General features: G+C 34.5%; 1 protein-coding gene across 8 annotated transcripts in view; it reads left to right on the plus strand.

The window, feature by feature from the left end:
- LOC119558348 (ELAV-like protein 2) overlaps positions 1-22,193 on the plus strand; it is a 30,616-nt gene extending 8,423 nt beyond the window's left edge. For 3 of the 8 annotated variants that reach the window (XM_037871832.1, XM_037871829.1, XM_037871833.1), the window contains exons 3-8: positions 15,695-16,774; positions 17,415-17,459; positions 17,533-17,790; positions 18,084-18,327; positions 18,848-18,892; positions 19,832-22,193. In XM_037871832.1, coding sequence (XP_037727760.1) covers positions 16,576-16,774; positions 17,415-17,459; positions 17,533-17,790; positions 18,084-18,327; positions 18,848-18,892; positions 19,832-20,156 — 1,116 coding nt within the window. In that variant the 5' untranslated portion in view covers positions 15,695-16,575 and the 3' untranslated portion in view covers positions 20,157-22,193. Of the gene's footprint in view, positions 1-11,578; positions 12,224-15,694; positions 16,775-17,414; positions 17,460-17,532; positions 17,791-18,083; positions 18,328-18,847; positions 18,893-19,831 lie in introns of those variants that run through there. The other 5 variants (XM_037871834.1, XM_037871831.1, XM_037871835.1 and 2 more) reach the window with 5 other exon arrangements.
- Positions 22,194-23,951: the final 1,758 nt, after the last annotated feature.

A 23,951-nucleotide genomic window follows, 5' to 3' on the forward strand; every position in this document is an offset into this window, starting at 1 on the left:
AATGCCCATAGACCGTATTCAATTTCATAGACCATTTGGCCGGGTCAAAAAGTTAAAGGAAAACTCCTAGATGTGTGGGGCCAAATGGATGGCCATTTCGGATATTGCATTTTGGCAAATTGGAGGCTTCCCTTTGAAGTTGCGAGCCGGAAACGGCAATCGGCAATCGCAGGCGGAAACAAAATCAATATGACGCATGCGCTGCGTTTTTCACGCCTTACCACTGCCACTTTTTTGTTTGCCAGCGGGGAAAAGCAGCGGGAAAATTGCCACGGAAAAGTCGGAGAAAGGCAAAATGCAGCTGCGGTAAATGGCACAGATTACACACAGCTGGCAAGTGGATGCAGGCGGGCCAGAACTTTCCCGATAATGATTAATTTTCGCGGACATATTGCATGGGAAAAGCGCTGCAATATGTTTCCGAAACCGGATCATATGGGAAAATAGTTATTGGCAGGTATAGTTAAGGTTTTAATAACGAAATACGAGGTAAAAATTTCTTTAAAAATGGTATCTGTATTAAAAGTGGTAGTAAAGTATCAAAATATAAATTAAAATAATAATGATTTAATAAAATCCAGACTAAAAACTGCACAGAATTTTTTCAAATAGAAAATATTGTAGCTTAATTATTTATTTTAATAATAGCAATGCGTTTTTCAATAACCAAAATTCAGATTTTAATATATGAAATGACAATGATTAAATATATTTATTAGTCTAGAAGTTGTTTTTCTAACAAGATACACAAAACCGGCTGAATAACTAAACTACTTCAGTGCTGTTTTACCTATCCAAAGCCATACCCAAACAGGAAAAATACTTAACTAATCCTCGGATGACATCAAAGAGGAGGGATTTACACATCTGCAAATTACATTGAAAATGTTCAGCTTAAATCCCCGCCCATAAAAGTATGCAAGCGATGCAGATAAAAAACTGCATTGGATTCTTAAAATATAATAGCTTAATATTATTTAATTTAAATAAACGCAATGAGTTATTTAATAACCTAAATTCAGATTTGAATGTATAAAATGTTAACGATTTAGTTTATTCAGAATTCTAGAATTCATTTTCCCAACAAGATACTCAATATCTGCTGAATAACTAAAGTACTTCAGTGCTTTTTTACCTATCCGAGTATGCCTTTACCCAAAACAGGAAAAATACATAACTAATCCTCGGATGACATCAAAAAGGAGGGACTTACGCATCACAGAAAAGTGAATTCTGCAAATGAAATTGAGAAGTTTCTGCCGAAATCCCCGCCCACAAAGGTATGCAAGGGATAAAAGTTTATTTGCGAGCCGCTTTTGCTTTTCTTTAATTAATGCAATTGAAGTGCACTTCGGAAAAGCGTGGTTTCCACCACCGAAATACACCACCACCAACAAATACACACGAAAAAATATTGATATTTCCTATTATTAATAGAATGGTTTGGTTTTCCGTAAGCAAGAAAAGCTCCTAAGAATAGACACAAAATCCTATAGTTTAGTTCATAAAATAGTGGGAATAATTTAATTAAGAAGTAATCCTTTGCGCTTTTGCTTTGTAATTATGCCTAATTTTTTCCTGTGCATCTGGCGGCTAACTAAAAAGCGGAGTGCAGTAAACCACCACCAAAACCGAAAAAAGTTGCTAAAAACAAACCGACCACATGGAAATCCATAAACAAATATTTCAATCGCCGCTAAGCTTCGGCCAGACCCTTTGGGCGATGAGCTACACACGAAAAAATACTTATTTACTTCTACAAAATGTTGTTATTTTATTTGATATAAATAAAGGTAATGGAATAGATAAATGGTGTAGTAGAAATGTATAATTTAAAAGACAACAAACAGAAAAATGAAAAATAGTTATATTTTTTGTATTTGTTACTAGTATGGGTTTTAATCGGTGGGCGTTGAACTACACTCGAAAATGACTAAATTACTACCATTAATTTTTTTATTTTTAATTTACTTGATATACAAAAGTATAAAACAGTTTAATAAAGTGACGACATTTAGTATTTAAAATACAAATTAGCAGTAACATTTCAATTAATTTTATTTTGTATAATCGTTATTAGTATGGATTGTAATCTACGAAACTAAAAAAAAGTTTTTGTTAATGTTTAAAGTTATGTATTTAACATCAAAATTAAAGGTGCAAAAAATTTCTTTGAAAAAACAACGACTAAAGATAAAATTTTAAAATTTTGAGAAAAGATTTCAATGAAAAGATAAATTTTTTTCAGTGTAAAGCTGCTGAGCTATAATCGCTCAGGTAGAGCATTTTCTTGGCCGTTGCTATACCCTTGCAGAGGGTATAATTATTTCAGTTAGACTATATCCTATAGCTCCCAAAGGAATGATCAAAAAATATTAAGAAAAAAAAATTTGAAGAAATTATAACATTGGTGTTTTTTGACATATTAACTTTTACTCTTGGGAATATCATTCTTTTAATATTTCAACATTTTGAATAAAATTTAAAAAAAATCGGATGACTTTATCATATAATGCCATAGGAAGGATCGGATAAATAATATCTAAATAATACAATGACCGTAATATTTCGTTTTCGGTAAAGATATACGGTAGTAAACTAAAATTAAATATTGTCTTAATATTTCTATAATAAGATTTTAGTTTTCTAAAAATCTGAAAGCTTTGTACAATGTAAGGGTATAGAAACTTCGGCTTGCCGAAGTTATCCTCTTTTCCTGTTTTTGTAATGCCTTTTGGGAGCATCAAGTATTCACAAACTGACAAACAGCAAAAAAATAGCCAGCGGAATACACAATGGATGTAAAAATTCAAAATTCAAGCACCACTCCAAAGGGCCCCGCGTACGATAATTGAAATGGACAGCATCCGCTTGCAGCGAAAAAAAAGGGGTGGGATTACTTGGGAGGGGTATTTTGGGGGGTTTTAACCATCAGACGATGTGTATACAGGCGGGACCAGTTTTTTGTTTTTTCGTTTCATACCCAGCGAAATGTGTATAGAACCAATACTACGCTAATCCGAACCATATACACACATAGTACATATATATCATGTACTTATCCCTACACCTGTTTAGGCAATCAACGGGGATGGGGGCCTTTTCAAAACAGATGAAGTGCTAAACAATTAATTAGAAAAGTTTTTGCTTTCTTTTTGCCGCGATTGGGGGTTGTGTAAAAAGCAATTTTAAAGTTGGCAAGCATCAACAAAAAACAAAAGCCACCACCCAACATCGTTTATTTGGTTTGGGTGGCGGGTGAAGGAACTCCCATGACTCTTTCTATTATTTTTGGCTCGGGGGTGGTTGGGAGAACTCGAATTTAAGGTTTACTTAAAGTAATCTCTTGCAAAATAATGCTGCAACAGCAGTTCCATTCTCGTAATAAAAAAAAATGCTTTTAGGGAGATCAAGTTTCATGGCGGAAACGCTAGTTTTATTTATTTTTTGTCACAGCTGGAGACAACAATTCCTAATGTAGAAAGTAGTTAATGTTTTAAGAGTTTCTAGAGAAGCACATCTGCGGTCCAGCTTTAACAAAAAGTATTTTCTCCAATTTTTATAAGAAAATATAAAAATCCAAAGTTTTGCTATATTAAAATTGGAAAATTGTAAATTATGTAAAGATGGTTCCTCATTTGTTACAAGTGTATCTTCTTAGTCACAACATTTTACAAAAGTGATTAATCAAATAAAATTAGTTACAATATCATATGTACATCTTGAAAAAACCTTAGAGGTTGAATACATTAATATTTCCATAGTCTGCGGCTTAAAGAATCTATATTTCATTTTTAAATACAAAACCTTATATAAAACTTTATATTTTGAAAGCTATTTACATTTAATCTTAAAGAAATATGAGTGATTCCTCGTGAAACGTATCGAGATTTTCTTTATGGTCTCAAAACGGTTTCATAGTTTTATCACGATATTATACCATTTATATAGGATTTAAAATTTGACAGAAGCAAAGATATGGCGATGCCTTTTTTTTGTTAAGATTATGTATAACTTTAAATTACATGGTGTCAAAAAAAAATACTCCTTAATTATTATTTTTGCCAACCTTTCAGATAAAAATAACTCCCATAACAGTTTCCAAGCAACTTATAGTCCAAACTCATAAAAAAAAATGTTTAAAGTATTCTACGATTTTTGATTATATTTCAGTAATGCACTATTTCGTAGCACTTTTATTTTGATCTTCCTTGAATGGCAAAGCCATCCGCAACTTTTACAGGGTGACTCGTTATCAGTCTCAATTATGCAAATTAAGCTTTAATTTCTCTTGCTTTTGTTACATTAATGCCGGCGTTCCACTGCTCCCTCTCTCTCTCTCTCTTTCTCTTATCCCTTATCCCTTTGTCTCTTTCTATTCGGTATTCCTTGTCTCTTTCTAATCTCACTTTGCTGTTAATGTCTGCCTGGACAATTAAAATCATTTCTATTCAGCTGATTTTGCTGTTTCCCATTTCAGCTTATTTTTTTTTTGTGAGTACAAAGATGTGTACTTACTAATACCATTTGTTATGGCATGTGAACACCTACACATAAACAAACTCATACATACAAAACGCAAAAAAAAAATATCTGTTGCAATTTATGGAAAAAAAATATTAAACAAGGGAAGAGGAAGAGGGAGAAACATCAAAAACCATTTTATGTGCTAACGGAATAACAAAGCCAAAGCAAAAGCCGGTCGTTATGCTACACACACACACACACACACACACACAGAATCCTAAAAGAGAGAAACGCACACACATGCGTATGTACACACATAATGCAATGGAGCAGTTTTCGTTTTTTTTTTTTTTGCTTTTTTCCTAGTCCTTTTTGCCGCAAATTCAATTTCCGCGCTTTGTGCGCAGGACTTAGCCACCCACAAAACCACCCACTTCCCCGCCCCTTTTCTCACCCACACACATGCAGGCCAGCAAGGGAGCACACATACATGCGCAGTAGAGAGCGAGCTCTCTCTTTAATTTCGCATTTCCTGGTGTTGGATAAAAAAAAGCCGAGTTCATGGATTGCGCAATCTAGGAAAATCAAAACAACGCCCCACAAACACAGACAAACGACCAGTCACACGTACACGCGGAAAGAGAGAGAATAACGTTTAGGAAAGAGAGAGAACAAAGGGGAGAGCATGCGAGAGAGAAAAGGACTTGGAACGGAGTGCAGTGAGGAAAACCAGTTTTCCTGAAACCAACTCCATTTGGTCCTTTGTTTTAATAACGCAATGTTTTTCCAATCTAAGCTGGAAATATTTGTTTTTGGGTGGGGTGAAACCGACCCGAGCTTATGTCTATAAATAACATCAACAACTGTCATTTCTGATACAGAACGTTAATATCATTTTTTGTTATAGTAATATAACCTTTTGCAAATTGCTTTCAAAGGGTTTTATTTATGATAACATTTATTCGTTTTCTGAAGGTGACAAAATATTGCCATCTTTTTGGGGCAAGAACTTTTTTTACCTTATTTTTACTGTGAAGAAAAGTTGGATAGTACTGTATTTTTTTCTTATAGCCTACTGTTACTATAAATAGAAATTATGATACAGTGCGAATGAGGGACACCAATAATAAAAGAAAAGCAACTGAAAATGATCATGGTATAGTGTACAAAAATGTATCAAGTGTTTTTTTAATGATTGACCTTAAAATTCAGTCCTATTGCAGAAGGTAAGCCTTTTAAATTGTTTTTTAAATTGTATTATTATCAGATCATTAAGACCTCGTTAGAATAAGACGATAAAAATAAGATATTTAATAAATTTAAAAAAAAACTGAAGGGAATTTTTAGTTTTAATAGTTTTTAATATACTTTATGTACCTTTCAATTTGAGGGTCGGTTTTCCCCACCGATCCTTAAAAATTAAAACTTAAAATAGTGCATATTTTTCGCCAAGTGTGTGAATGGGTGGTAAAGGATGCAGGACCGCATGGCCACCGGCCGGCAATTGTTGTTCGTGTATGTATAGCATTGTGTCAGAGTTCAATATCCTACACAGACACACGCGAGATAGAGGGGGAGAGAGATAGGTATAGGGAGAGGGAGAGGGAGAAAGAAGCAGTGCGGAGCGAAAGAGACGGGCGAGTGCGAGCGAGAGGCAGCCAGCATGCAGGTGGTGCCCGTACGTGTATTATCCTTGTCTGTCGTTGTGGTGGTGCGCTGCTGCGCTTTTCCTGCTCCTTTTATCTCGTTACGGTTAGGTGACAAAACGGTCCACATACATGGACAAAAAAAAATATGGCTGAATATATAGATGGATATGTGATGATATATATATTGCCATTTATGTTGGCCAATTCAGATGGGGTAATTCATTTATCGCAATAATGTATTGTTAAGCATTTTTTTTATACAAATTGAATTTACACTAAAAAGAGGTCTTTAATTTTGAATTTTTATTATAAATGCTTTGTATAAACTGCCAATTAATTTTTTGGTTATTGAAGCATATGTATTGTACTTTTCATAAAATTTAAAAAAATGCTAAGTACCATTTGGCTTTCCACACATGCATTTTTTTCACTGGACTCAGCTTGTGGTTGGAGAATTTTCCTCATTTAAACTCGTTAGCTGCATTAATTAACCCCAGACTGGCCGATTGTCCAATTATGAGACGAGCGGTTTTCGTAACGTCTCATTTGATGGCCACCCTTATCGTCGGGACATTGGATATGAATATGTATGCACCTCACGGATATACATACCTCGCACAAGGCGCACGCACAAATTACCAAAACTGACCAAGCTAAAAATGTTACATTTGATGTATTTGCTTAATATAAAACAAATATTTTATAGTATAGTATTATGAAAATATAGTATACTTAATATACATACAAAAAAAATATTTTAGCAATAGCTTTTTTTTTTAATTATTGAAAATATCACTGGTCGACAAAATCTTATTAAAATGTTTTCCTTTTCCGTTGAATTTTACGTCGATGAGTCCAAAATTTCAATAAAAAAGTTATAAAGGGTTATAAAGTTAAAATGGGTACCTTGGCATTTTTTTTAAAGACAGGTTTGCGTAAACTTCCTCTAGATTATCATACAATAAATACGACAGAATGTTAAGAATGTTGGTAAATAGACTTACAATATTAACCATTTGTATTTTATCTGGGCATTGCCATATTCTGGACATTAAAAAGCCAATTTATCATAATGACACAATTGGGGACCTCGAACTACTTTACCTGACTGGAATAAGAATGGGATAATTTTCAATTCCAATCTCGAGTCCAATTGAATGCCGGGTGCAATGAACCCTTTAAACAATGCCGATCATTTGTAGCGAATTCAGGGTGCAAATTAATTTGAGGGCAATCGAAAATGCAGCGCCCAAGGGCGTGACATCCCATACGCCCATTTCCCATTTTCCACATAAAAGGAAAAGCCCGTACAAAAGGGGCTAACGAGTGAAGGAACCAATCCAGCATGGTAAAATGCTTTAAAAGTTAACAAATGCCGTACTACTCGAATAAATTTTATTGTATGGCTTTAAGTTGAACGGACGATTAATTTAAATGTGCTTTCATAAAATTTATTTTTTTTCTTAAAAAATAAATTATACAATTTACTTCTTTCATTTTAATACCAATAAAAAACCTTTGTTTAATATTAATAATAATATAATTTATTACAAATTATTTGGTTCAAATGTAGCCAACTGAATGACTTTTTTAAAAGTTCCCCTTTCCTAGTGAATTATAAAATTCTAAATTTTCTCTTAAGCCGTTGTCTTTGAGAACCAATTTTCCCTCGGGCTTGGAAAAACGATTTTCCGGGCACAAATCAAACCCACCCTCTTTGAGGCTTACACACCGGGATTACACGACAATTTTCTCAGTGTTTCGTTGCGTGTGTGTGCCAAAACAAAAATGATTTTCCAAACGCACGAATGTGCAAAATTCTAGACGGCAAAACCCCTGCGAAATCACAATAATGTCAATAAGTCGCCAGAGCCATAAATTGCAGCGAGTCGAACCAAAGTTCAAGATCCTTTTGGAACAGCAGCTGCAAGGATAATGATGCTCGATCGCATTGGTGGTGGTGCCAAGCTGTGGTGGTTGGACCTCCCCCTTTTCCCGTTTCCCTAACGAAAGTGTTACATAACTTGGGAAACGGGAAAATGCAAATCGATTGGTTCTGGTTCTGTTTCGGTTTTTTTTACTTACCTATTGTTCCCGGGAACGGGTTAGCTTTCTGTGCGAAACGGGTTATACAGGTTCTTCGGACGAGCTGTCCAAAAGTTTTACAACATTTTGACACATCCGTGTATACTTTAGAATTGGAAAATATTTTACGAAAATTAAGACATATGGCACCATATTCATAACGAAGGGTTGACCTGTGTTTTGGGCTGACTTTTAATTATGTGCACGGAAAAAAATGGAACCTACGGTTTTTGTAAGTTAAAATGATCTCCATACCTTAACCAAATATTTTTACTGATCTTGAAATCTGTAGGTTAAAATAATACACCGAACAAGTATTTATTTTTCTTTATAATACACATTTGTATTCCGTCTATTATAAAACACATATTTGGAACTTCAAATAATTAAAATATTTCAAAATGGTACTGATTATAAAACCACGATATATACCATTCCAATGTTTTATTTCTCAGATCGGAAAATTAAACAAAAGAATGTTACATTTTACAAAAGACTTTTGATAAGCATTTAACAACTGTGCCACCTTTAAAAATATTATAAGTACCGAACTCGTATCAAAATGCTTAAAATAAACCTTTATTTAGAATTAAAGAATTTTTAATATGTTCAATAAAATAATGTTTCAGTAGGTTGAAACTAGTTCAGCGCAATATTTTTTCTTTGGCAAAAAATTATCTGTAGAAATAACTCAAGGCCCAGCCACGCCCAAACGCCCACTTATAATTTCCCCAACTAAACTCGGAAACCGTTTATCTCTAGCTAGCAAAAAAATAACGAGCTCGAAAAGTAAAGCAACAACATCAACATCAACTCCCATCAAATTAAACGAATTGGGTCAAAGGATAAACAGAATTATCTTCAAGAGCCTATGCAAAAAAAAACAGAAAAAGAACGCCAGCCAAAGGAAATTCAAAGAAAATAAGGAATAGGGCGAAAAAGTACACAGAGTCCTTAAAAAAGAACGAAGCAAACGGTTGCCACTCCAGTGAAAGCCACCCAACCACCCACTCACCACCCACTCCCCGCCCACTCACCACCCACCCCTTGCGAAAAAAAACACCCAAAATTTCTCTTTGCTGTTGTCAAGCGAAATGTTGAAATTTCATTATTTATAACACGGAAGCTGTGTGTGTGAGCGGAATTTGCACATGTGCTTGTGTGAGAGAGAAAGAGAGATGCTGCATGTGTGTGTAAAGGACCCTTTGCCGCTGTGTGTGTGAGAGGCAAGTGTATCTGTGTGTGCGCCTGATTAATATTCCTCGGTTGCAAGGTGCTCTCTTTATTTTTTCTCCTCCTAACCTCAACCCCCCGAAAAGTTACTCTCTCTCCCTTCCTCTTCTTCTCTCTCACTCTCCCTTTATCTTAAAAAAACAGGAAAAGTGGGAAGGGAAAGAAAAGCCCAGCAGAAGGGGGAAAAACTTTTTCGTCTGTCTGAGTCTGTTTTTCCAGAATTTATCTATAAAAGTTGTCTATCAAGTTGTTTTTAAACTCGATGCTAAACTTATAACGATTTATAGATCTCATCAAATAAATTATTACAAAATAACGGCTGTAAATCGAAATCCGTAAGATACTTTTAGTAATTATATTATTTTTATAAATATGTTGGTAAGCCTGGAACTTGTTATTTTTAATTTTATAACGAGCATCTACGATTTGAATATGTTAAAAAATTACTTTTACCTCTTTAGTGAAAACAAAACTAAAGCTGCGGCTTATATGCACAGAAATAATTCATATACTCCAGCTTAAATTATTGGAAGTGCATATTTTCGACCGATTATTTTAAGCTAATCCTTACAATATAACAAAGCCCAGATATATATGACCATTAAGTCCCACACTTTTACATGTTTTCCTTGAAGCTCAGACAAAAACATTGGGTGAGTTTTTCGTAGGGTGAGAGTCCTGTCCCATTATCTCAGCCTGATATAATTTGCATCATTCACATTGAGTCAAGTTTTCGAGCCCCTGCTCATACCAACAGCTAAAAGTACACTTCAAGTATTTTCTAGAAATCATATATGAAGTAAAATTAAATAAATATGATTTTTATATATTTTGGGTTAAAATAATAATATTATTTCTAATAAAATGGATTTTATAAGCTTTGGGACAGCTTTAACAAGTTAAATAAAATCTTTTTACCATTCTTAGTAAATCTTGAAACTTATTTATTTTAAAAACATATTTATAAGCTTCTCATAAAACCTTGGATTGCATTTTTTATATCCCAAGACAAAACAAAAAACTTTAGAAATGAATTGAAAGCTGGCAAGGAAAAATATTATTTCTGCCAGTTTGAAAATATACCCGTTACTCGTATAGTAAAAGGGTATATTGTATTCGGGGAAAAGTATGTAACAGTTAGAAAGATGCGTCTCCGACCCTGTAAAGTATATATATTCTTGATCAGCATCACTAGTCGAGTCGAAAGTATAAGAGCTAGAGGGTTGAGATTTTAGATTTAGATTCCTTATCTTCGAAAGCAGCGCAACCTTGTCACGCGAACATGCCACGCCCCCTCTGACGCCCATAGACCGCCCAAAACTGTGGATCCTACAGTTGTTACGCTAGAAAAAAAATTTTAACTGAAATGTATTGGTCTCGTCAATACCTATCGATTGACCCTAAACACGCCCATAACGCTTAAGTCTGTCTGCCGCCCACATAACAAAATATTGAAATCCGAGGTAGGTGTCGCTTTACAATCTCGCTTTGCTGCTTGCATATCTCCATCTCCCTTTAGCTGAGTAACGGGTATCTGATAGTCGAGCAACTCGACTATAGCGTTCTTCCTCCTTTTTTGTTTAGGTACAAGGCAGTGGCGGATCTAAAATTTGGTTGTGGGGGGGTGAACAAAAAACATTTGTTAAGAAGAAATAAAAAAAAATAGAATAAAATACATACTACCTATACTTTTTGACCCGAGTGGGGGGATCTGTTTCCTATATACCGCCCCCCTTTGGATCCGCGCATGGTGCAAGGACTCTTTCTGCCCCACCTCGCTTAATGATCCACCCCATCAATTTTTCGCTCTCTCTTCGCTGTCTGTGTGTGCGTCCTGCGCTCTCCCAAAAAGGGTGTGTACCGGCAGGACTTTAGAGAGGGACAGGGATAGCGATAGAGAGAGAGAGAGAGAGAGGAAGAGGGGGAGACCGGTGCAAGGACATTCGGTGGTGGTAGTGTCCTGTGCTCTCGTTCGTTCCGCCGGATCGCTCTGTCTCTATTGCACCCATCGCTGCCTCTGGGGGCCGGCGACAAGGATGCAAGGTTACCAGGATACATCTATATCACACATATATGTGCGGATTTCGGGCTGAGGCCCAAGTCCTGACGCCGTATTCCTCCATTCGATTCAGTCGTACGTGTTCGTTCGTTGCTTTCGTTCGGTTTTGATTCCATTCGGTTGTGTTTCTCGTTCGAGAACATTCATTTATAATTTTTTACTCCTCTGCACCGGTTTTTGTGTTGTATATATACTTCTATATATGTATGTTCAGTTACGAATTTGTTGTGTTCTCGGTTTTTTACCCAAAACTAAAAACTATATGCTAAAAACTAGAAACTAAAAACTAAACAAAGCAATAAAACCGTGCAATTTCCCGGGACTCGACTTCGATAATCGTGCAATATATTATAGAACACTTGGGCAAGTCACTCACAGACCCTAGTCAAATCCCAATTTCTTTCCCAATTTTTTTCGAGTGTGTGCCTCGAGTGTCTGACCATAAAACTACGCGAGATTTAGATCCCCCCAATCGGCCATATAAGTTATATATATATACTATATAGCCAGGAAATCGTTGGACAAAGGAGCGTGCAGGCCAAATAAAGAAAGAGAGAGAGAGAAAGCGAGTGAGCGAGTCGACGCGAATGAAAGTTTTTTTGTGCAATCAATATACATCTATTATATAGTCAGTCCCCCCCTCAAACTCACTGTATGACAGTGCTACTTCTCAACCGCACCTCGCTCACCGAATTTCTCGATTCCGCCTCGCCGACAAAGCACGTAAGTGGTAAATGCCATGATCTAATCAAGTTTATCAAGCCGTCTATATTTATTCCTAGCCAAAATAAATCGATAAGGGGGCGCCATTGAAAATTTCCATGACATCTTTTATTTGTTTTTCTTTCGTTCTCGTTGCGCTGCAGAAAATGGCAATAAGATACTTATTGGGTGGCTCGAAAGACTTATGGAAAATGTTTATAATTTATTTTAAAGGAAAACACAACAATTATAAGCTTTATTTTTATAATAGCCTATTAGTATTAAATGTTGGAAAGATTTTTAAAGCTTATAATAATGACTGATGAAACATAGGTCGAGAGTGTCTTAACCTTAACAGTACATTATATATTATTATAATATTATATATTATTATAGAATATTATTATTATATATTATATATATAATAATATTATATACAGTATTATATAACTGAAATTAAAAACAAAGATATGATAATAGGTCGTACAAGATATCACAAGTATTTTAGCAATGAAATATATGTGTCTTAAAATTCTAGAATTTCATCATATCTGCCTTATAAGTATTTCTCTTCAGGACTCCCCCATGGGACGGCAGGGCCTCGAGGAGTCATAAGTGTATCCTGACCCTCCTCAAGGCCCTCGACAAATGCCAACCGACACACATTCGCAAATGAGGTCACAGATATCGGCGCAAAAGTGTCAATTACACATTTTTTGCTTCTCCTTCGTCGTTTTCTTTTCAGGGGGTTAACCAAGTTGGGGGGCGGGGAAGATTGAGGGGGCGGTAAGCATTATCCAGTGTCACGCCATGCTGTGAAATTAAAGGATGTCCCCGGCTTGAATCCTGCATCCTTGTGGGCGAGGCGCCGCCCTCTGCACTGCCAATGCACTTCCTTTTGTGCGCGCTGCCTTTTGTGCAATTTTCTTTTTATCTCGGTCCTTAACTTCAGTACTACACAAGAAAAAACCGACAACGTTAAAAAATATTCAGCAAACTTGAGCATTTTATTGCCACTTAGCAAGAGCTGATAAATAAATTACTTGGATAAATTTATACCGTTCTTAAAACACATTTTTATAAAATAATATATTAGTATATATTATATTAATTATAAAAATGAAATAATATTATTTGAAATATTTATTAATAATATTACCGTAGAACAATTCTTGGAATAATTTCGCAGTATAAATGTTATTACCCTGATCAGGTTAAAAATTATAGGCAACCGGCCAAATATCCTACAGCTGCGATAGGAACAATCGGTTGGAACATAACAAATTCCATTATTTTTAAGGAAATTAGGAAAAAATGTATTTTTTATGTATTCCTTGGTCGTGGTAAAAATTCTAACCGTTCGGGTGACTATATCCTATATAATAAATATATTATTTAAATTTAATTCATATTATTTTAGTCACATTTTTCATTCGTGTAAATGCAGGGGTATTAAAACTTTCTTTTTAATTTACATACCCATGGTATTTAGTCCATATCCAACACTTTTTCGCTCAGTGCTTTTGGCTTTTAACCCAGTATCGCACCTTTTATCGGGTTCAACGAACGCGCAAACAGCTGTTGGGAGCCAAACCTCAATTAACGTGCCACGATCCTTGCACAGAGCGAAAAAGGCAACCGAATGGGAGCGGGAAATGTGGAAAGGACACGGGAGGAAAACTGGGAAATCCAAGCCTAAGCCCAAAACACAGGCACACGGGGGTTCAATGAACCCGGACAGGACAGGACGTTATGACAGGACACGCGGCCCGTTTGTTTGTTTTTCGCGTCAGGTTTTTACCCTATTTTCAATGCAGTCCTTTTACACACACACAGATGCCGAAGGCCAGGATCTAGGAAGTCCTTTTTTTTTGCTCTTTCAACCCCTAAAGAAATTCCAATTGGAAACAAAAGTATACAAATTGGAAGAATGTTGTTCTACTATTCCAATGTGAACTAGGAAATTCACTATTGTAAAAATTAAATAAATAGATTAATTTTAATTTTGGACAACCAATCAAGCTAAACTTTAATTTTTGGATATATTAACACTTGTATATTTTATAAAAGTAAGCCCGAATCAGATTTTTTGAAAATGCCATGGCCCATCGAACTTTTTTGTTAGCTAAAATAAAAATTTATGAGACTGATTAAGAAAACACATATTTTTTTAAGTCCTACAAAGAATACACCAATCTTGAAATATATTAAAATGTAAAAAACATATTTTAAAATTCCTAAAAATATACAGTAATTCTAAAAATATTTCTGTAATTAAATTAAACATTTTTGGTTTCCCATGTCACATTTGAATCATAAATGATTCAAGCTTTAATCTTCGTTACAAATGTAATTTCCGCAATGTTGAAAGAAATATGCACGTGTGAGGCATTTCCCCCGTTTTGTAATAAACGCAAGTTGCCATTTGACACGTATTTTTTTAATGCGATTCGGTTGCCATTTGCCATTGTTCCCAGCCGTTGAAGGGATCGCCAAATGTGCAGGGTTAGCATCTTTCGATTTATATCATATATCACATGGGATTCCATTTGGCATTTACCTACAGCGATTTAATTAAATTCCAAGCCATTAGGCGAATACTTTGTGCCGACAAAAAGTGGAAGAAAAAAATCGAGTTGAGTTGCTTTGTCGTTTGATAAACAGATTTCGGCGCTGACTTACCCTTGTCTGTGGTATGCCAGTGGGGGTGGGGGTGGTGTTCACCGAGGGTGCTCACTGTAGTGGTAAAGGTGGTGATTATGGTGACAGTAGTCATTCGATGTCCTTGCCAAGTCGTGTGTGAAACGCGCTTATCGGGCACTTTTCATCGGGATGGCAAACATATTGTCAAATTGCAGGGTCCGCGAAAATGAGATGGCATTTGAAAAGGTTTTCCAGCTAAAAAGTGCTAAAGTGCTAGTGTTATTACCCTCGGAAAAGATTACACAAGTTCGCAGCTAATTTACAACATTTTTTTTGGAAGTCGAGCGAAATCAATCGAGATAGAGAGGGCTATCCCATAACCCAATAAACTCTTAAAACTATATTTTTGTATATTAAGGGGAACTTTTATTCAACAAATCTATAGTATAAACAAACTGTAAAAATCTCTGAGTTAAAACAAAATTAAAAATGGTATAATACAACAGCTATTTACTGAAATTAACCATATAGGCTAATTTACTTTTTGTAAAAATCAATATGTACTGATTGTCTACTAAATAAATAGGGCTATTCCATAACCCAATGGGAAGAACTTTTAAAACAATTTTGTTTTATATTTAAGGAAACTTTTATAAAACAAATATATAATATTAGCTTTCTGTAAATATCTTCTAGTTAAAAAAAAATAAAAATGTTATATCACAACAGCTTTCTTCAGATATAAAACATGTTAGACTTACAATTTTTATTTCATTTTTTAATTTTTTTAGAGAATAAGTAAAAGTCAGAAGTCGATCTTTTACAAAACTTGAAATTTTCCCATTCTTTCTTGCAGATTGAGTGAAAACGAGCGAGCAATCGAACAGCCATCATTTATCAAGGAAAAGACACGGATCACCCTCAAAAAAGGCAGATTTTTTAACTGAAGAGGAAAAAGCAAACAGACGAGGCAAAAAGAAATAGGACGGAAAGTAAACAAAAACCAAACACCACCAAATAAAACCAACTACTATAAATTTAAAGCAAACATAAACGAATAATCATATTCAAGCGGTATATGTACTTATATACAAGAGGATAACGGATAACACAACTAACTATATATATACGATATATGAATGTATATTTGAAAACCAAAGCTAAGTTCCAGTCAAAGAAAAAACCAAACACCAGCGCAAATTTAGTAAAAGAATAATAAAAGGAAAAACCAAATTATTGCTATCTTTTTGCATTTTTGCAATTTTATAAAAAATAACAAAGAAAACGAAAAAGAATACCAAAAAAAAAAAAAAACTACAACTAAAGGTCATAATAAACTTTAACATTCGGAGAAGCAAAAAAAAAAGAAAAAGTAAACACATTTAGCAAAATTTACTCTTTTATCTAAACGAAAACCAAACAAAAAACACAAATCAAAGTAAAACCTAACTCAAGCATAAATAAAATTTTAACGTTTTAGACAGAGAACGCTCTAAACTTAACATAAAAAAGCAAATACATTTTTTTCGCGATCGTAGTTGATCTAAAAACCCCCCCAAAAAAAAAGAATAAAACCAAGTAAGATCGGCGGGAAAAAGCAGTTGTGCAAAGCGCAGGAGCAAAAAAAAAAAACGCATAAGATACCCCGACAAGCAGCCCCGTAACTTTTAAGCGAAAAACCAACCAAGCAGTGAGATTAGCTACTAACCAAGAGGACTAAATCAGGACAGGATCAGGATGACCAACGCCATGGACATAGTGAAGAACGGCAGTGCCAATGGCTCCGTGGACGGCAGCAATGATGAGTCGCGCACCAATTTGATCGTCAACTATCTGCCGCAAACCATGACGCAGGAGGAGATGCGATCGCTCTTCTCCAGCATCGGTGAGCTCGAGAGTTGCAAACTGGTGCGTGATAAAGTCTCAGGTAATTTGGGTAAATATTGACCAATGCTTCTACCACTACTTTCCTATTTTTCGGCCCCTTTGGCTGGCTGTAAACGGTGCATGGGCAGCGCAGAATTTCTTAAAAGTATCTCGGCCTTGCCATCTCTAAGTACCATATATCTAAATGTTTTTTTGTAATTGATTTTATAAGAGATTATCCCAATTTTCGAAATTTCGCGAGGCTGCCAATGCACCGTCTACTTCCAGTTTTTAAGGGTGTGTTTCTCAAATACTATTTAAGATGTTATTTTAAAGTTATACAATTTTTTACTACTATATTTTGGCCAATTTTAATGTGTTGATGTCTTAAATAAATCGAACAATTTTGTTTTTAATTATATGTTAGTTCTAAAATATAAATATATTTTAGTTGTATGCTTGTAAGAATTTGAATAACAAAACTTTAACATTAAAAAGTACATCAGTTACCCTTGTAAGAATTTGAATAACAAAACTTTCACATTAAAAAGTGAAACTTTTAGTACATCAGTTACCCAAATGCTTTTTTTATTTATATATACCTTATTTAAACCTTTGACTAATTATTTTAAATGAATACCATGCATGTTTTGTTCTAAAACTGACTGTATAAATATTCAAAACTCATGTTTTTGTACACTCACTTTCAGTCTTGCCAGCATCGTTGACCGCTCTCAACCCGGCACTGCAGCAAGGTAAGTACTCCGAAATAATCCCTAAAATATTTGCATTATCATGTGCCTAACATTTATCTTCGTTTCGATTTAGGTCAGAGTCTGGGCTACGGCTTTGTTAATTACGTACGGGCCGAGGATGCTGAGAAGGCTGTGAACACCCTGAACGGTCTGCGTTTGCAGAATAAGGTTATTAAAGTATCATACGCCCGTCCAAGCTCAGAATCCATTAAGGGTGCTAATTTATATGTATCGGGTCTTCCGAAAAATCTATCACAACCAGACTTGGAGGGGATGTTTGCTTCGTTCGGCAAAATAATTACATCTCGTATACTCTGTGATAATATTTCTGGTGAGTGTTGGTGTTCATATTAACGATAGTTAAGTAAAAATAATGGTTGATATGATATCATATGGGACTAAAATATATATTATAATTTAATGCAGATCAACTTATTATTATAATATTATTATCATAATAAATCATAAATCAAAATCATATTAGTTTTATGATTATAATAATGAGATTGAAAACATATTATATAATTATTATAATATTATGATAATAATAATTCATGGACCCTTTATAATACATATATGTATATATATATTAGTTTCATAATAATAACTTAATTTAATTTCTAGGTCTATCGAAGGGCGTCGGTTTTATCCGGTTCGATCAGCGCAACGAAGCCGAGCGGGCCATCCAGGAGCTGAATGGGAAGACCCCGAAGGGCTACGCCGAACCGATCACCGTTAAGTTCGCCAATAATCCGAGCAATAGCGCCAAGGCCCAGATCGCCCCGCCCCTCACCGCCTATTTGACTCCCCAGGCGGCAGCGGCCACCCGACGTTTGGCCGGAGCTCTGCCCTCCGCCGGTCGCATAAGGTTCGTATTATAACCCCAGACAAGGAGAAACTGAGTGATACTATATAGGGAAAAACATATCGTAGGACTCAGTATTAATGCTAACAAAAATTATATGTATGCAAGTATATTTTGCGAACAAATAAATTCATCATATCATAATTCTTGAGGAGTGGTTAATCAATATCATCTTTATAAAAAAAATGTTTTAACGATATTCAGTACTTAACTAATTGAATGAAGAAGAAATCTATAAAATTTAACTATGGCACAATTTCTTGTGAGCATAAATACTGAGTTCCTTATGTACCATAGAGATAAACAATACGCTTAAAACTATTATATAATTAATCCTGATGGAATATTAGTTTCCCGATTATATTCATAAGTAAAAATTCCTAAGTTAACATAAAATAAGTTCTTAATTTCTGTTGGTGCGTACGTATATTTTGCCATTTCGTTGACTAATTAATTTAATCTTATTATCCAAACAATTTTGCTACTTCTTTTTTCTTTCTTTGTCTATTATCATCATTTTTAGCATTGGAAAGAGTTCCTTGTTAGCGATTAACAGGGGTCTGCGAAGGTGAATTATTTGATCTTGTTTATTTTATCTGTGCGAGTTGCTATTTTGTTAATCTATTAATTTGGCTGAAACATAGAAATATATTCAAAAATATATAAATGTCTAGCAATATTGTTGATACATATATACAACGTTTGTATATATTTACACTTATAATTTTCTTTCATTTTCGTACACAGATTTGGCTTCTTGTTTGTTTCGTTTGCATGTGAAAGTTACCTTTGATTCCTAAACAATGTTTATTATCCTGATTTAAACATTCTCAGTATGATAAATTATTATCAAAACATCATATTTATAATGTTATTTTAATTTTGTTAAAATCAACTTTATAATTATCAGTTTTATTTTAGCATGTTCCATAAAATGAAAGATGTCAAAGGGGCTAAACCTTGAAATTTTATTGAACTTTAATAGGAGGGAAAAGAAATATATTATTTATATGGTTACGTTTTTATCTGTTAGTTACATATATGAAAAGGACACCAACATTAATATTTAAAAAAAATACCAAAATAAATTCATGTGTGCATGTACCTTAAACATCTAGAGGTAAGAGTATTGGGTGTACAAAATTTATTTTTCATCGCTCATACTGGAAGCTCTAGGACTAAACAATTGAATTTTTTTTTCAAAGTTTAAGTACAATGTAGGAAAAATACTAAAATTAGTACCTTAGGTACTTTAACGAATACATTTTTAAAGTTTTTTTTTTAAATTCTAAGAAAAATATGAAAATGGATAGAAAGTTTTTACCATGTAACTCAGCATGTGCCTTATGAGAAACCCAAAAATCGAAAGACAACCCATAGTTAAGTGTATAGGAGGGCATAGGAGAGTACCTGATATTCATATTGATGTAATGCAATGGCACCTAATGCACTCAACTAATTTAATTTGTTTATCTCACCACCGGCTTGAATCGCAACTGCACTTTAGGTACTCACCGCTGGCTGGCGACCTACTGGCCAACTCAATCTTGCCGGGAAACGCAATGACCGGATCGGGATGGTGTATATTCGTCTATAACCTGGCCCCGGAGACCGAGGAGAATGTGCTGTGGCAGCTGTTTGGTCCCTTCGGGGCCGTTCAGTCGGTGAAGGTGATCCGGGATCTGCAGACCAGCAAGTGCAAGGGATTCGGATTCGTTACCATGACCAACTACGACGAGGCCGTGGTGGCCATCCAGTCCCTGAACGGATATACCCTGGGCAATCGGGTGCTCCAGGTCAGCTTTAAGACTAACAAGACCAAAACCACTTAGGCGAACCCGCCAATCTGGACTAGACCTTTCCAATACTCCACGATCTGTTTGATTTGACGACACCTAGACTATAGATCGTTCTGATCTGATATGATATGATCTAATATGATATGGGACAATGACAGTGTAGTCGAAATTGCGAAAATTAGCGCGAGTTATGATACGTCTATCATTTGATTTGTACGCTAAACGAAATTATTATGATTGTAATTCTAATGAAATCTTAGTGAAAATTGATTTATTTCCATCTATATAATTTAATTTAATTGACTAAAACAAGAAACCAAAAAACAAAAACGAACAAAAAAAAAAAAAAACAAAGCTTGAATGAGGCAACCAAAAAACACAACACAGAAACTAAGGCAAACTTTAGAAAAAAGATGAGCAAGACAACTGTCTATAAATTGACAAATGAGAATTATGAGAAGGTAATAGGGTCAAGGGAAAACAAAACAAAAAACGAAAAATAAAAAACCGCAAAAATATGAATGAAAATGATCTAAGTCGCAATATATAGTAACTATTTTTTTTTAAACTTATGTATATGTAATTCAATTCGATTATATTCAATTAAACAAAGTATTTAAACAAGCTAACCAAATGATTTAATGTCTATTGATTTAAGATTTACCTACATAACTCTCTCAGCTTACCTAAGTACTTATTATAATGGATATGCATAAATATATTGTATTGTATTGTATTGTATTTTGTGTTCGTTTCGCAACCTTACCTTACATTACATTACATTACATTAATTCTAGTGCTATTCAGCTCTTATATTTAATTCGATTCGCCATGATTTACACTCGAAGACGAAACGAAAATCGAAGATAAAGCCGCGATATATTCTCCAAACGTAACAACAAAAAACCCCAGCACCCATACCCACTCACACGTAACCATTATTATATATATGTAACCAGATTTAATTACCTTTTTTTCGTCGTCTAAGATTCGTATTCGTATTCGTCAAGTGCAAACCAAAGTAAATGAAACCAAGAAAACTTATTATATTATATTACATTATATATTATTACGCCTACTTATTATTCCATTTTTATAATTATTATAACTTATTGAATGCAACCAAGCGAAACCAAACAAAACCAAACAACAAAAAAACATTACTACAACTAAAAATATATATTTATTATTAAATAAATGTGTGACTTATTCCAAAAACTATGCAAAAAAAAAGAAAAAAACACAAAAAACTAAAACACAAAAAATTGTTTTCTTTTTTCCTCACATATCCACACACACACACCTAAAATAGAGCTGGCAAGATATCGATTGTTCTATTGGTAGCATCGATTGCGATTTCTGAAGCCAACAATCAAGGTTTTTCTGTCACAATCGAAAATTGTGGTTGTATAACATACCTGATAACTTATTAGGACCAGATTTCTTATCTTTAAAGTTTTCGATAGTCCGTTCGATATTCCCGATGTTTTCGATAACACTATCTATTTACTGTCGATGCTCTGTCAGCTCTAATCTCAACCCACCTGAAAATTGGCAATATTGCAGGAAAAAACGCTTTCATAGTTGAAGTGATCATTGAATAATTGGATCGGATCGAAGGTATATCGAATTATAGCCAGCCAAAATCGGAACTTCAGCCGTGCAAATCGCTCCACACCCCATACCACACCGAACACACAACAACAGCACTCGCATTTATACAAACATAATTAAAATACAAACTATGTTTCAACGCTCTCTAAAGTATAACTAAGTTTTAACTAAGTTTTACGCCTATATAAATAAATATCTAACTGAACACGAACTATATGTACGCGCATCTATATAAATTCGATTTCCCAGTCCGATATTCTAGTTTTCAAATCCGAGATTATTTAGTAGAGTCCACTAACAATCAATGTGTGTGTCTGTAGTTTAACCGATGGCGAGAAATCCAAGTGGAGATATGAACATTTTTAGCAAGCAAAACTTTTTTTTGTGTATTTAGGGCTTAAGGGTCAGGCCACATCTACATGGCAATCGGCCATGAGGCGATAAAACACTACAAAATAATAAATACAAGAAAAAAATAAATCTAACTTTAAACTAGGGAAAACCAAGGAAAACCAAACAAAAGCAAGCAACTGAAGTTAAGAGGTAGTTGCGAACGCAAATTGAAAACACCAAATTTTTAAATATATAATATAAATGATGTAAAATTTTTTAAACAAAGATTTATAGTAAAATTTATTAAATATATATATACATATATATATTTGTATTAAGTATGTATAACGATATACACAAAATACACATGGATAAGAGAATCACGAGGATCCACTACGGAATCACGAAATTCAAAGGAATATGAGCAAAGTAAAATGTGAAATACATTAAAAAAATACCTAAAATTACCTAGAAAAGAGAAATCAGCAGAAGACCGTAAGTCCTCGAAATAGAACTGCATGCAAGCAGTTAACTGCTCGCTAGCATAAGCAGTTCGCCGTTGTGACTCAAAGCGACAGAGAAAATAAAACGATCTTCAAACGAATGCTGATTCGTTTTCCACTTCCCGGCGACTAGTTAACCTACTTAATACTCAATATGGCATATGGAATAATCAAGTAATCAAGTAATATCCGCAAAATAACCGCCGCAACGCAGCTGCGCAGGCGTGTGTGTCATTCACAAAAGCAATATGGAGATGTGACGCGAGTTGGCTGTTTTGTCCCATGCTGACTTACTATATATATATATTTATATATATATATATCGGATGGAGGGAGGCGAACGGAACGCAGTTGTACAAATCGCAACTCAGCGACTCGGTCACATTCATTCATGGCACTTACGCCGCCACTTACAATTTACCCAAATAAGAAACAAAAACAAATAAGAGACCCATATTAACCGAAGCATATTAGTTTAAAGTCAGCTAAATAAAAACCGAAAAGCACACGCAGAAATATGAAAACCCACACACCGATCAGTTGACAAAAGTACTTCGATATTAATTTTAGTCAAAAATAAAAACAAAACAATAAAAACAAACAGCAGAATGCAAAACTAAAACTGAACCCAACAATGAAAATCATCAACTAAGCATGAAATGCATTTAAAAATTAAATACAACAAATACATATTTATATATATATAAATGTACATGTCTATTTGTATGGCCAGGATAGCGAAAATATGGAATTATAGCCCCGTTAACAGAATCGAAAACCGTAACAGAGCAACACCAAAACGAAGAATTTGAAGATAGAAAACCGTAAAAGACCCGAAAGCGAAAGTGAAGCGTTTTAACAACGCCCAAAAAAGCTACACCCGAAAATCAACTTCCAACATTTTTATTGATATACACTAAAATCTAGACACGTAAGACGATTTCATCGATACCAAAATCTAAGCTAAGAAGACGATTGCATGCATATTAGCGAATATGAAACTTCAATCTAGTGTGTAAGCATCGACAAAACATGCGACAGATTATGCAAAAATACAGAAATAAGCGAAAAACAAGCCAAAAAGCGTTAAGAAACCAGAAATACAAAAATATTATGGTCGCCTAAGGCAAATGACACGGTAAGCAGTGCAAGCAGTGCAAGCAGTCAAGGGACTTTTTACAAGCAGTTGGCACAATGGAAATTGCTTTAGATTTAAACAGTAAAAAACGTTGAATTATTTGCAAAATTCAAGAAATTAGTTTAAAAAAGTAATAATATTAATAAGGAGAAGACAAAACAAACATACGTAGCCGCTTTGTCAGACGGAACGCGCCCAAACCAAACTAATTAACTAAGTAAACAAAAATAAAAGTAAAAC

Source organism: Drosophila subpulchrella, chromosome X (assembly GCF_014743375.2).
Source record: "Drosophila subpulchrella strain 33 F10 #4 breed RU33 chromosome X, RU_Dsub_v1.1 Primary Assembly, whole genome shotgun sequence".
Classification (NCBI taxonomy): Eukaryota; Metazoa; Arthropoda; class Insecta; order Diptera; family Drosophilidae; genus Drosophila; species Drosophila subpulchrella.